Raw genomic sequence first — 15,019 nt, forward strand, 5'->3', positions numbered from 1 at the left:
GAGCTCAATCTTTACACACGCACATTCGGGGAACTTTCGTCAAATTTCCAGGTCACAGGGGAGTCATGTTCGTGTCAAAATAAGGAAAATTCAATTTCTTGAAAGTTCTTGAAGCTATAGCTTTGATATTTTACACAAATTTCACGGATTTATCTGGAGAGTGGTGGTGGGGGAGGGGGGGGGGGGGTGGGTGGAGAAGGAAGAAGGGTGGGTGGGTAGGGAAGGGGGGGGGGGGGGTGTGTGTGTTTCTCAATCAGGGACCCGGTAGCTTAGCTGGTAGTGCACGGGACTTGTGGATATCGGGTCACGGGTTCGAATTCGGGCCGGAAGGACACGGGTCAAATTTATGTGCAGACTCAGAGACGGTATCCATGTTCATCCCCCGTGTCACGTAAAAGACCTTGGTCATTCTGCCAGCAGTGCAGGTGGCTGAATACACCTAAACACGCACACACCTGGGTAAAGCGACTCTATTGCTGCTAGCTTTCTACTGCGAGGAAGCGACCCGAATTTCCAAGCGATGGGACAATAAAGTCATGAAAATGACCCTGGCCGTTTGCTCTTACTGTTATCGTGAGAGTGATGCGTTTAATCCACCCCGCCCCCGCGAATCTTCCTTGTGAATAAGGAACATCACCTGGCCGCGGACACGTTGCTTCAGGCTGGGTGGTGGCCCTTTTTAAATTCTATAAATCATCTATTTTTTATTTAATTTTTTTTAAACTGGTGACGTTTGATGTTTGAATATATATATATGTGAGACAGTGGTGATACAGGTGGTGTATTTCACGGCGACCTTCCCCTACGTGGTTCTGTTCATTCTGCTGATCAGGGGGGCTACACTGGACGGCGCCCTGGAGGGGGTCAGGTACTTCATCATCCCCAAATGGGATCAACTACTCAAGTTTGAGGTAGATTTCTTATGTAGTGTACCATACACAAGTGGCACCAAATACTCAAAGTTGAGGTATTTTTGTTGCGTACATACAACGGACTCCCCCGCTTTGGCGATCTGAAAGGACTTAAGAAAATTAAGTCTTAAGAAGGAAGGAGTCTTATAATGGAGGTACATACCAACAATTTAAAACAAACAAGGAAGGTTACAGTAGAAGACCACAGAGCTATATTTAAGCATTGCCAGCACGAGAAACTAGAGCTACAGCTGCCGCGCGCCAATGTTGGCCTTTAAGTGACATTTTCCTGTTTTGTTTCTACCAGATGTGGATCGCAGCAGCTGGCCAGATGTTCTTCTCCCTCAGTTTAAGCATGGGGGGAATTGTCATGTATGGAAGCTACAACAAATTCCACCACCCTGTCTACAGGTCTGTATGTTTATTTGTTATCTTCTCTGTTAGTCTGTTGGCGTTGGTCTCAAAGCAGAAGTTAACGCAACTGGTTTTACTGGGAAAAAAAAGGGAGCAACAGTAACTCTTCGGTACATTTTTTTCATTAGGGTTGATGCTAACACAAGCGTTTAATTTAAGGCCATCCTTAATTGAGACCGAAGTTGACTTCACGAAGACTATGCAAAGTCTTTTTACCGAAAATTCATTGCCAAAGCTTCATGCAGCGAGCTGCGTGAAGTAGACTTCGCAAAGTCGGCTTTGCCCGATTGATATCAGGCTTTGCGCTGGCAGACACACTCCTTCCTTGGTATTGATGTACACCAGTAGATCGAGATCTGTCCGGGATTTGACATGATATTAGAGCGCCCTTTCACCTCGACAAAGATCAACAGTCATGGAATGTATCGGTGTCAGTTGCAAAATGAGCTGAAGAAAAGTTTGCACTGTACAGGGAGCAGCCAGGCTGTTGAATTTGGGCATATGTCTAAATGGAAGGGTGCTCTAACTCCGAGAAAAGGTCTGTATGGCGGTGGACGTGATCGCTAAAGGTGGCCCTTGATTGAGCCCAACATTCAGTGCCAAACCTTCGTGCAGCGAGCTTTCATAAGTAGACTTTGCGAAGTCGACTTTGCCCAAATATATCAGGGTTTTACGACACGGCGTGTACATTTAATCTGTTCGCTGCCAGTAAATATTTGTGTACAAAGCATTGCCTGTATTAACCTGAACTGACTTACAATATGCCCTTAATGTATAAATGAATACACCACACACGCGCACACTATTTTTGACTCACATGCGAAGCAAAAGTGAGTCTATGTACTCACCCGAGTCGTCCGTCCGTCCGTCCCCCCCGTCCGTCCGGACGTCCGTCCGTCCGGAAAACTCTAACGTTGGATATTTCTTGGACACTATTCAGTCTATCAGTACCAAATTTGGCAAGATGGTGTATGATGACAAGGCCCCAAAAAACATACATAGCATCTTGACCTTGCTTCAAGGTCAAGGTCGCAGGGGCCATAAATGTGTTCTAAAAACAGCTATTTTTCACATTTTTCTCTAAAGTTTTTGAGATTGAATACCTCACCTATATATGATATATAGGGCAAAGTAAGCCCCATCTTTTGATACCAGTTTGGTTTACCTTGCTTCAAGGTCAAGGTCACAGGAGCTCTTCAAAGTTGGATTGTATACATATTTTGAAGTGACCTTGACCCTGAACTATGGAAGATAACTGTTTCAAACTTAAAAATTATGTGGGGCACATGTTATGCTTTCATTATGAGACACATTTGGTCACATATGATCAAGGTCAAGGTCACTTTGACCCTTATGAAATGTGACCAAAATAAGGTAGTGAACCACTAAAAGTGACCATATCTCATGGTAGAAAGAGCCAATAAGCACCATTGTACTTCCTATGTCTTGAATTAACAGCTTTGTGTTGCGTGACCTTGGATGACCTTGACCTTGGGTCAAGGTCACATGTATTTTGGTAGGAAAAATGTGTAAAGCAGTTCTTAGTGTATGATGTCATTGCTAGGTTTAGTTATTTGACCTTGACCCTGAAGGTCAAGGTCATGTAAAGGTCAAGGTCAAGCATGTGAGTCGTATGGGCTTTGCCCTTCTGGTTGTTGTTGTTGTTCTTTGTTGTTCATTGAACGGTTTGTTGCCTGTTAAAGCAAGTTCCCCAGGGCGTCGTACAGGCAGCGAAAGGGTTAGGCACATGGTGAGTCGAGCGTGTACTCTTACTTTTGCCCAGAGACGCCTTGATCATCAGTACGGGGGACATGCTGACCAGCATGCTGGCCGGCTTCGTCATCTTCACCACGCTCAGCCACATGGCCAAGGTCACTGGATCCACCATCGACGAAGTCACCGACTCGGGTAAAGTGTACTGCCAAAAATTGTTTAGAAGTTTTTACTTGGACAACTGACCCCCGACTTTCCACCGACTTCTGAAAAGTTCTTGCTTGGACAACTGACGACGGTCTTGTCACTTTTGTCCGACTTCTGAACGATTTTTGACTCACCAAGGTAATGGTTGAGTCTTGAACTGACCAATGTCCGCCCGTATGGAAGGCCGACCGGCCGTCCTTCCGTTCGTTTGTTCGCCCGTGGCCAAAAACCTTAACGTTTAGGTTATCTCGTTTGATTTTTAAGCTATGGAGCTTTGACAACGATTCGCACACTACTAGGGTTTGATGCTCTCCCGACATGACCCCAGTTTGTATGACCCAAGTCAAATTTTGGGGTCACAGAGGGGTCATGTTCGATTCATAAAAACTGAACGTTGACGTAATCTCGGATGTTTTTAAAGCTAGACCTTAAAAACTTTGCACACTCGTTTTGATAATCTCACGAATTGGCCCCATTTAAATAACACAAATTACAATTCTTCGACTGTGCTGCATAGGTGGTAACAGACTTTCTGGGAAATAAAGGCACAGATCTGGCCACGCTTTTACACGGTATAACGCCAAATATTACAAGTCAACACCCTGAATGCTTGGGATGTGGTGCCGGTTGGAATGAATTTCTCACAAAGCGACAAGTGAAAATGGATTTTATAACAACAAATTCACACTGTTCACTTGTGGCTTTCACGAAATAAACTCAGAACAAAGTTTCCACTGCGCACAGAGAGCACACAGGCTGTTCGTTGTTGGTATGTCAGTGACCACGTGGAGGGATGGTGTTAATCCCATGTAAAAGTCTGATCAGATCTGAGATGGTGGCACCAACTGTTGACTGTTTGTGTTTGACTCAATCAAGTGCAATACTCAAAATTACCATTCTGCAGCTGAGCTAAATCCTGTCTGGGCACGTTTCATGATATTGAGGATTGCAGTTTCCCCCTCACACACAATATTCCAAAATAATAAATAGTCAAACAGGGACCAAAAAACAGTTTGCACCAAGAGTTCAACTTTTTATCTATCCAAAACAGTAAAAAAAATTATATGAACATTCGTATTTCCAAGATGATTGGCGTTCCAAGACGCTATATCCTAAAACCCCCAAAACATGCTTTTACAACTTTAGTGCATAATAACTGCCCAAAGGTGCTGTTTAAAGCAACCATTGATAATAATTTTTAACATACTCCTTGAACACATTAAGAAAAATGGTTAACTTGCAAATAAAGGGACAGCATTGATCAGAACAGTGGTAAGATAAAGGACGCTACTTATATTGTGTACATTTTTTATCTTTATCGTTTCCTGTAGACCTCAGAAATTATAGCCAGCTTAAGAAATCATTCTAAAATCGAAAAACAAACATCTATACATTTTGTACGCAGAGTAGATTGATATTTGACACAGTCACACAGACATACGTGGGCTATGGGGCAACCCTACCCCCTAAATTTGAAAACCGGGTCAATTTCTTAACTGCATGTATTCAGCAAAACAATCCATTAAAAAAAAAAAAATTCACAAATGAACTTATGACTTTAGAAAAGCATTCAAAAATGCATATATACAACGCTTTTTCTTTGGTCCCAATTCAAGGGGGTGTGCTATTCTCAGGTAACACTGTGAACGCTCAAATGAGACTTGGTCACATGTCAAAAAAAGTAATCCCCCCTGTTGTTCATGGTTGGTTGGTGGGATTTTTTTTATCTGAGCCATTGGCAAGCATGAAATGTCATCAACATTAGAAAAGACATAGTATCTCCCATTGTCTTTTGCGCGCAAACACTTCACACAGATCTCCTCTCGATCTGGCCCATCGGGGAAATGGGTTGACTTGGGGATGATCACCGCCCTGTATCTCTCCACCTTTCCATCCATGCTGACAAAGTCAGCGGTCACAAAGTCCCCAACTTGAATGTCTCACTGTGGGACAAAGAACCTGGTTTTCACGACTGGCACCACATGGTTGGCTGACCACCCGGCATCCAGTGGCGTGTTGTGGGTAGACGTCCATTGGACATAAATTGGGAAGGACGTCGCTGGATCATCTGGTTTGCATACTTTGTTCATGTACAACATTTAGTCAAGCTGTCGAACTAACAGAATGAAACTGAACTCACTGCATTTTTACAGCAACAGCGTATACTCGTAGCATCGTCAGTTCACCGCTCGATGCAAAGGCAGTGAAATTGACAAGAAGAGCGGGGTAGTAGTTGCGCTGAGAAGGATAGCACGCTTTTCTTTTATATCTCTATTCTTTTTAACTTTCTGAGCGTGTTTTTAATCCAAACATATCACATCTATATGTTTTTGGAATCAGGAACCCACAAGGAATAAGATGAAATTGTTTTTAAATCGATTTCGGAAATTTTGTTTTAATAATAATTTTTATATTATTAATTTTCAGAGCTTGTTTTTAATCCGAATATAACATATTTATATGTTTTTGGAATCAGAAAATGATGAAGAATAAGATGAATGTAAATTTGTATCGTTTTAAGAACACATTATTTTTTTTTACAATTTTCAGGTTTTCAATGACCAAAGTTATTAATTAATTTTTAAGCCACCAAGCTGAAATGCAATACCGAAGTCCGGCCTTCGTCAGAAATTGCTTGGCCAAAATTTCAATCAATTTGATTGAAAAAAAAGGGTGTGACAGTGCCGCCTCAACTTTTACAAAAAGCCGGATATGACGTCATCAAAGGTATTTATCAAAAAAGTTAAAAAATATCCGGGGATATCATACCCAGGAACTCTCATGTCAAATGTCATAAAGATCGGTCCAGTAGTTTGGTCTGAATCGCTCTACACACACACACATACACACGCATAGACAGACACACACACATACACCACGACCCTCGTCTCGATTCCCCCTCTATGTTAAAACATTTAGTCAAAACTTGACTAAATGTAAAAATAAAAAATAAAAAATAAAAAAATGGGATAGCGGCGAAACGGGATTGCGCCAAAATGGGATGCGGTAGTAAGATGACGCTTGGCTTGTGAAATGTCGCCAAAATGGGACGGCGGCAAAACGGGATTGCACGTAAATGGGATATTGCGCGAATTATAAACGAAGGAGTAGACCCTAAGTTTCTCGTACGAGATGTTTACTGGGAGTAAATATTTGGGGAGTAAAAATTTAGTTCCTTGTGGAGTTCTTTTTTCGTACAAGATTTTTACTGGAAGTTTACTCCGGAGTCAATTTTTCGTGGAGTAAAAATTTCGTGTTACACCGGTTCATGACCGTTGTGGTAACGAGCGCACATTGCTGTCTCCATATTGTGTTCCTACGAATCGAAAGTACGATCGCCAAGCCCTTCTGTCATTGAAGGCAACGTTCGATATTTGCGTCTGTCAGCGTCGCCAACGTTCGACAGATTGTACTACTGTTACTCACAAACTTTCAATTTACACAATGAAATGCCAATAACATGCAAACACAACAATGGGAGACGAAGGGAAAACCTACTAGCGATTGAAATTATGCAAACGAACTCACAAATCCCTCACTTTCCGAATGCAAATGCTGCAAATCCGTATGCGCGCGTCGCTGTGTCGAACGTTGGGTTGACGAACGTTGCTGACAGACGCAACAAAACTTGATCAAAAGGCACTAAAAACGATTAAATGTTTTACTTACTGGGTATCGCATTCCTCTTTTTCTTCCTGCAGACGATATGAAGCGGTTGAAACGTCGTTTCCGATGAAAGGCTCGGTTATTTCCGTTAAAAACGAAGTTTGCCGAACGTGTGATTCCGTCTACAGACACCGGTCGGATCACAACAAAAATGTTCATTCTTTGCGATTTTGTGATACTGTTGATGATACACCTGCTTTCCAGTGAAGAACATCAATAAAATGATGTTCACAAGCAAGAATAACAGACAAAAGCACGCGATGTGTAAAATTAGGCTTTGCTTTGCAAACAAAGCACGTGTTTTTTTTACTGACAGACACTTTCGGTGGCGATTGAAAATTTTTCCAGAAACGGTTTTATGCTCCCATTTGATATTTTTTCCCTATTTTATCTAGTCAGAGACTAACCTTGTGTATTAATTGAATTAATAACCCCATTATCATAAGTTTTGTGTGATATTTCGTGTCTGCTTGAATCACACTTTGAGATGGGGTCATGTGACAGAAGGAAATGGTGTCTGTCAGGATTCACACGTTCGCTTCGAAAAACTCGCTCAAATAATTGCTCAAACACAAATATTTTAGCTTTTATTTATTTTTTTGTATTGCAAATACCATACTTACTCATGCCAAGCAGAAAAAATGATGAAAATCAACACAGTAAGCAAGTAATTTGAAGGCAAAGTTTACACACATCAAAGAGTCTGATTACCGTGAAACCTGCCTCTGGTCGAAGTCGACTACGCGAAGCATAATTCGCGAAGCTAGCCCCATGAAGCTTTAGCACTGAGATTTCGGTAAAAAGACTTCGCTTGGTCTTCGCGAAGTCTACTTAGGGCTCGATTAAAGGCACAGTAAGCCTCCCGTAAACCATCACAGATACGGTCAGGCTTTTACACACAGTACAAACACCCTTTCATTTAAACACTCACCGATTGAGAACATCCTAGGTGCCCTCCGTAAAGAGCGAACAATTTTCAAAGAATTTATTTTTGCGTGGTTTATCTTACCCCTGAGCCATCGTGAACCCGTGTGATCCAGTTTCCCTTTTTCACAATGTAGTCGTCAGTTAGTTATTTGAATGCGACTATTTACAATAGCACGTTTTTATGCACGAAACAAACGGCTGTGGTTCACAAGAACTCTAGCGATGGCTTTTGACTGTTGAGAGGAACGGCGATATGCACTGATAAACCGGCGTCGTCTGCTACGACCCTTGCGTGACCCTGCTTCCGGGCTTTTCTTTTTTCAAACTTTCACAACTTCGAATTGTACTGATCTTGTCTTGATGAAAAAAGAATTCTTTTATGATTAAAGAATGTTTGTGTAACAAGCTGTCAATTTATTATTTAGATTTTAAAAGTTAGGTCTAGCGCAAAAACGCACCACGGTCCAAAAACATTTTGATAATCATCGATTCACGGCTATCGCCAGTTTACATCGATAGAATGAGACCCGAAGGGAAGTAACTCATGTTTGACCTGAGTTCAGGATGGGTCCAAAAAGTGTTCGAGACAATCTGCAAAATTAATTCTTTAAAAATTGCTCGCTCTTTACGTAGGGCACCTAGGATGTTCCCGTTTGGTGAGCGTTCAAATGGAAGGGTGTTTGTACTGTGTGTAAAAGCCTGACAGTATCTGTGATGGTTTAGGGGAGGCTTACTGTCCGGGCGTGAATTCCGGTATTCATAACAGCCGTCCAGCACCAAAACGAGGCGCCATTGCTGTTGAGGCCAAGTCCACGAAAATAAATTCTTTGAAAATTTCTCACGCTCGACAGAAAGCAGCCAGGATGTTCCCGTTCGGTGAGCGTTCAAATGGAAGTATGCTTGTACTATATGTAGACGCTCGGGGAGCTCTGTGATGGTTTACGGGAGGCTTACTGTGCCTTTAAGGACAGGCTTAATGGGACGGACTGGGAAATCACTAAACGTATACATACATTTTCATTTTGAGTGCAGGTTTTGGTCTGGCGTTCGTTGCTTATCCAGAGACGATGCTCACGCTACCATGGTCCAACTTCTGGTCCGTTCTGTTCTTCTTCATGCTATACACGCTTGGTTTGGACAGCCAGGTTTGGACTGATTGGGTTCATATTATGCAAATAAACATTTATGTAGGTCAGCTTTAAGGGAGAATGAGAGGGGGGAAGAGAGAGAGGGGGCAGGAGAGAGAGATTCAGATTCAGATTCAGATTCAAAACTTTAATACAAAGGGATAAAGGTTTTAGGCAATGAGAGAGAGAGAGAGAGAGAGAGAGAGAGAGAGAGAGAGAGAGAGAGAGAGAGAGAGAGAGAGAGAGAGAGAGAGAGAGAGAGAGAGAGAGAGAGAGAGAGAGAGAGAGAGAGAGAGAGAGAGAGAGAGAGAGAGAGAGAGAGAGAGAGAGAGAGAGAGAGAGAGAGAGAGAGAGAGAGAGAGAGAGAGAGGGAGGTGCACGTGCCTTTTAAACTCAACACAAACACTTACTGAACAAGCTAGTAGTTTTGAATGACGAATTTAAGAATGACATACGGCGCACGTTGGTTCCATTCTTCATTACTCGCACGTTCAAGCTTACAGGGTACAGAATACAGAATATTTGATTGCCCAAGGTTGGGAATTCCTTGTGACAATTGTGGTCAAGAAACATTCACACCAGCCAATCACACCCAACACACGCGTCTATGAAACAAACCAACGACATCAATTAAAATACATACACTAAAATTAATAGCCTACATAATCACTCTATAACCTCTCCTAGGCCAGCGTCAATCGCAAGCACACACACGGTTCATCATATCGTGTTTAACGTCGTTTTCAACGACGAAGGTTATATCGCGACGGGCGTAAAAGAAATCACATTAGCTGGAATAACTAAAAGTAAAAACATTTAAACATGAAATACAATAGACATATGTCAGCTGATCACCGTACTAAAACTCCCCTAAATACATACACACACACACACACACACACACACGCACGCACGCACGCACCCACACCCACACACACTTCATATTGTAAAACAAATATAGTGATCATTACTTCTTCTGTATGTGTCTTCTCAATATCAAGACTCAATCGACAGGAGAAAAAAAACGGTTGCACGATATTTTAGAAATTATTCCGATCATTCCAGCGGGCAACCTGTCCCTTGCTTTTTAAACTCTTCGCATTATAACGTATTTTAACGCTGGAAGTTGAAGTCTAAGGCTGGGAAAAAGAATGAACAGACTCGAGTGAATCTTTATCCAGGTATCCTTTTATCAAGGCGATGTGTGTAAAAGTGCATTAAAAGGCACAGTCCTTCCCCCAAAAGCAGTTCGGCTAACTATTTCAGATCTGTCCTATTTTTTACATGGGATTAGACCCTCCCTCCGCTTGGAAGCATACCAATAATCAACATACTGAAAGCATCCATTGACGTTTATATTCGCCAGACAATGAATGCTTAATCTGATGGGTTTTTTTTTTATCCGCATACGCAGTTTGCCTTGCTGGAGACAGCGAGCACGTACCTGATTGACGACTTCGTCTGGTGTCGGCGGCGCAAGGTCCCTCTCAGAATCGGCATGGCCCTGATTCTCTATCTTCTGGGATTGTCGCTCATCTGTCCCGTAGGTTTTACTCTTGTTTAACTTTCGTTTTTAGATCGTCCCGTGTCGGCGCCGAAAGATCAAGTTTAGACTGAATGGGACGCGTCGTAGCTCTCTACCCGGTTCTGGGACTGTGTGTGTGTGTGTGTGTGTGTGTGTGTGTGTGTGTGTGTGTGTGTGTGTGTGTGTGTGCGTGTGCGCGCGTGTTTGTTATCTGTCTGTCTGTATTTATCTGTCTGTTTGTCTCTCTATCTCTGTGTTAGCCTCTTTACGGAAATGTGCATTACTTCATCTTCTTCTTGGATTACTAACTTTCAGGGAGGGCAATACCTGGTGGGAATAATGGACACGTTTGCAGGAACATATCCACTGAACACCATCTGTCTCCTGGAAACCGTCTCCGTCATGTGGGTGTACGGTCAGTACTATTCCCTTCTTGACATCGTTGTGATAGAGAAGGGTGAAAGGATGCCTAATTGTAATAGAGGGGGGTAAAAGGATGTATCATTGTGATAGAGTGGGGTAAAAGTAGGTATACTTGTGATAGTGTGGGGTAAAAAGATGCATATTTATACTAGCGACGGAGTAGGATGTAAGGATGCATGATTGTGATAGAGTGGGATGAAATGATGGATTATTTTGATAGTGTGGAGTGAAAGGATGTATTCTTGGGATAGTGTTGGGTGAAAGGATGTAGAATTGTGACAGAGTGCGGTGGAAAGATGCACTTAATTTTGAATACATGTTTGTGATTGTGATAAAGTGATTATACTGTGGGGAGCGACTCTAATTTTGTATAACATGAAGTAAACTTCGATCAAATAATAGCAAACTTATCCGCAAAAAACAAAACAAACAAAAGGAAATTAACTCTACACGCACAGTATGAAGATGTTTTGTGTGTGTCCGTGAGGAAGGATGCTCTTAGGGTACTCTTATTCCATGAACAAAGCATGGACAGATCTGTGAGGGTTTGCACGATGTTCTACACGGGAAGTAAAGTGTGATTTAGTGTTAAGCGGCTCTCCATATTGATCACCAGGTGCCAAGCGATTCCTGAACGACCTAGAGTTCATGCTGGGGAAAAAGCCAAGGTTTCTGCCCTACTGGTACTTTGTCTGGATCTTCTGGTCGCCTATATGCCTGTCTGTGAGTTGTCTTCTGTTCTCGTCCCCTGTCTGTATGTATGTATGTATAGCACGCACGCACGCACGCACGCACGCACGCACGCGGCACGCACGCACGCACGCACACACACACACACACACACACACACACACACACACACACACACACACACACACACACAGCGACTCTAGATATCTTCAGATTAAAAAAATAACGACACCTAATAGAACTGTTTACCATCTAATTGCTTGTTTTCCCACTTCAAATATGACTGATTGAACGTTTTGATAAATAACTAACCTTGCTTGTTACAAGTCAGTTCATGACTAAATGTATTGAGATATAGACTGGGAATCGAGATGAAGGGATGGTGTACATAAGTTTGTTTTTGTGCGCGCGGGCATGTGTGTGTGTGTGTGTGTGTGTGTTTGTGTGTGTGTGTAAAGCGAATCCCAGAAAACTACCAGACAAATGTTTATGAAACTTTGCATTTTTCTTTATATATACATTGCTCTAATGACGTCATATCCGACGGACTAAGGGAACAAATTAATTAACTAATTGGCAGATTTCACGGTATTGATTTCAGCCATTTCCCATTCTCTCACACTTCCAGTCAAAAATAAAACTGTAAAATACTGTGAACATGGATGTTATTGTAATTAATTAGAATCAGTACAACACAAAACAAAGAAAAAATTTATACGCAGAGTCTTATTTTCCATAGAAAATCAAGCGAAACGAAAATTGCCCCCAAAACGTGAACATCTATCAAACAAACTTGATGCAAGCCTGACTCCAGAAAGAAGACAGAAAACCACTAATACTAAATGATTTAGATAAAGTTTAAACATGCAACAGATTTTCACAACAAAGTTCCTTGCCTGAGGCTGTCTATATGTTTGCGTGATGCTGTCCTTGATCAGAACGCCATTTTCACCTAAACCGGCCAGCGAAATGTTTTTTTTCACATTTCAAGGTCTCCATACACCAACAAAAGTCACATGTTTTGAAAGTGTATTTATGTGTGTACAAGATAAAAACAGATAAGTACTTCTTTATCAATTTTTTAATGGCAGAAATAAACTTATACTATCAATAACCCCTAATTTAGAAAACGGCAAGAAGAGCCAAGATACCTGTTTCATTAACAAGGAACACTTTTTTTGGTCATAAAAAGACACTCACTCATTTTGATATAAAATAATAATTAATTGCATACATATATGAATACAAAATGTTAAACAAATCTACTTTTATTTCAAGTGGAAAAACACACACCAAAAAACATGCACATAAGTGACGCAAACAAACTGAAGGCTTGCCACAAAAGACTGTGTACCCTAACTACTCTCCTCCCATAGGGAGGGGGAGATAAAAGGATCCCTAAACAACGCCTGCCACAACACGACTTTAGTAGGTAGCCGTGCCTGCTTGGTCATCCAATTATGCCGTCGAAAAACAGAAATAACAAAGAAGAAAAAGACTCAGGCGATGACCCGGGGAGCCTGGAATGTCCGCACCTTGCTGGACAGAGATGACAGACCAGAACGACGCACAGCCCTGGTTGCCAGGATGCTGGACAGGTACCAGATTGACACCGCTGCCCTTAGTGAAACGTGGTTTGCTGGCGAGACACAGCTTGAAGAAGTTGGCGGTGGCTACACCTTCTACTTCTACTGGCACATGCTAGATTATGTGATCGTCAGACAGCGTGACCGAAAAGACACACACATCACCCGCTGCATGAGAGGCGCAGTATGCTGGTCGGACCACCGCCTTGTCAGATGCAAGATGAACATCGCACTGGCGAAAACCCCAGCAAACAGCCAGACAAAAATAAATTGTCAAAGAAGTTTAACATCACTCTCCTCATCTACCAAAGAAGCGCTACAACACAGCGGCAGATCCAAGACGCAGTAGACAACCAGATACATACACACACACACACACACACACACACACACCCCTTTCATAATGGCAACATACGCTCAGAGAGAGAGAGAGAGAGAGAGAGAGAGAGAGAGAGAGAGAGAGAGAGAGAGAGAGAGAGAGAGAGAGGGGATGGGGGGGGACAGTAAACACAAAACCGTGTAAAGAGAGAGAGAGAGAGAGAGAGAGAGAGAGAGAGAGAGAGAGAGAGAGAGAGAGAGAGAGAGAGAGAGAGAGAGAGAGAGAGAGAGAGGGAAACAGTAAACACAAAACCGTGCAAAGAGAGAGAGAGAGAGAGAGAGAGAGAGAGAGAGAGTACTTTAGACACCAAAATACAATGAGAAAGAAATCGTAACAAAGTGATAGAGACCACGCGTACGTACACACACAAACACACACACACACACACACACGCTCGCGCGCGCCTCATTCATGCTCACAACTTTATAATGCACATGGTCAAACACATACACCCTTACATGAACACACACAGACACAGACACACACACGCACACATACACACACTGTGACACGCAAACACTCTCTCTTTCTATCTCATACACACACACTGACACACACACACACACACGCACACACACGCGTGCGCGCGCGCACTTACACACAATTCGTGACTTCTGTTGAGCAAAACAGACACTCTATTAGGCTTACACGCACGCAAACACGGACACGCACCCATTCACGCACTTGCGATGTTGGTGTCGATTTATGTTATGAAGTGGATGGAGTGATTGCTTTTACTGAGGGCCCCAAAGGGGGGGGGGGGGGGGGGGTATCATCACGATCACGGGAAGGGAAATTTTTGCTTTCACGATCACAGTTACCTTGATTTTTGTTTTCACGATCACGAACACCAGTGGCAAATCACGGTCACGGTAAACGTTGCATGTACAGAAAGCACGTGTCAAAGTAAACACAACCACACAGTAATTCGCTCCTCTGGATCTATTGTTTATTCAACACAAAGTGACAACTGTTGCACTTTTTTATAATTATTTTTTGAATTCTCTTTCATACACACATAGAAATACATATCATGATTTGTAATCAGTAACAAGAATGTTGTTTTCATTGGTTTTTTTTCTCTCTCTCTCTCTCTCTCTCTCTGTCTCTCTCTCTCTCTCTCTCTCTCTCTCTCTCTCTCTCTCTCTACACTCATACACATTCAACTCCCACACCCTCACTCACACACATGAATATATACTTGCACAATTTCACATTTCCAGAGCTAAATCTTGTAAACCCATTTTCTCAAAAACTATTGGGTGGATTGAAATTAAAGTACATGTATGTGTGATGGGTTTTTTATTTTCAACTTTGCTGTACAATTTGAGGTACACCATCGCCTGGTTCCATGGCCTTGAATAAAAAACAGGAATGCTACAGGCCAAAAACGGTTTTACCTGAAAGAAGCGCGCAGTACCAGTAGCGAAGCCACAAGCCTGAGCCTGCAA

At 42.4% G+C, this 15,019-nt stretch overlaps 1 protein-coding gene across 2 annotated transcripts in view; it reads left to right on the top strand.

The window, feature by feature from the left end:
- Positions 1 to 15,019, top strand: part of LOC138978596 (sodium-dependent proline transporter-like) — a 43,886-nt gene that overhangs the window by 19,180 nt on the left and 9,687 nt on the right. For both annotated transcript variants that reach the window (XM_070351355.1, XM_070351356.1), the window contains exons 7-13: positions 777 to 911; positions 1,219 to 1,322; positions 3,109 to 3,233; positions 8,871 to 8,983; positions 10,380 to 10,508; positions 10,806 to 10,905; positions 11,530 to 11,636. In XM_070351355.1, the coding sequence (XP_070207456.1) occupies positions 777 to 911; positions 1,219 to 1,322; positions 3,109 to 3,233; positions 8,871 to 8,983; positions 10,380 to 10,508; positions 10,806 to 10,905; positions 11,530 to 11,636 (813 nt within the window). The remainder of the gene's footprint in view (positions 1 to 776; positions 912 to 1,218; positions 1,323 to 3,108; positions 3,234 to 8,870; positions 8,984 to 10,379; positions 10,509 to 10,805; positions 10,906 to 11,529; positions 11,637 to 15,019) is intronic.

This window comes from Littorina saxatilis, linkage group LG10 (genome assembly GCF_037325665.1).
Source record: "Littorina saxatilis isolate snail1 linkage group LG10, US_GU_Lsax_2.0, whole genome shotgun sequence".
Taxonomy (NCBI): domain Eukaryota; kingdom Metazoa; phylum Mollusca; class Gastropoda; order Littorinimorpha; family Littorinidae; genus Littorina; species Littorina saxatilis.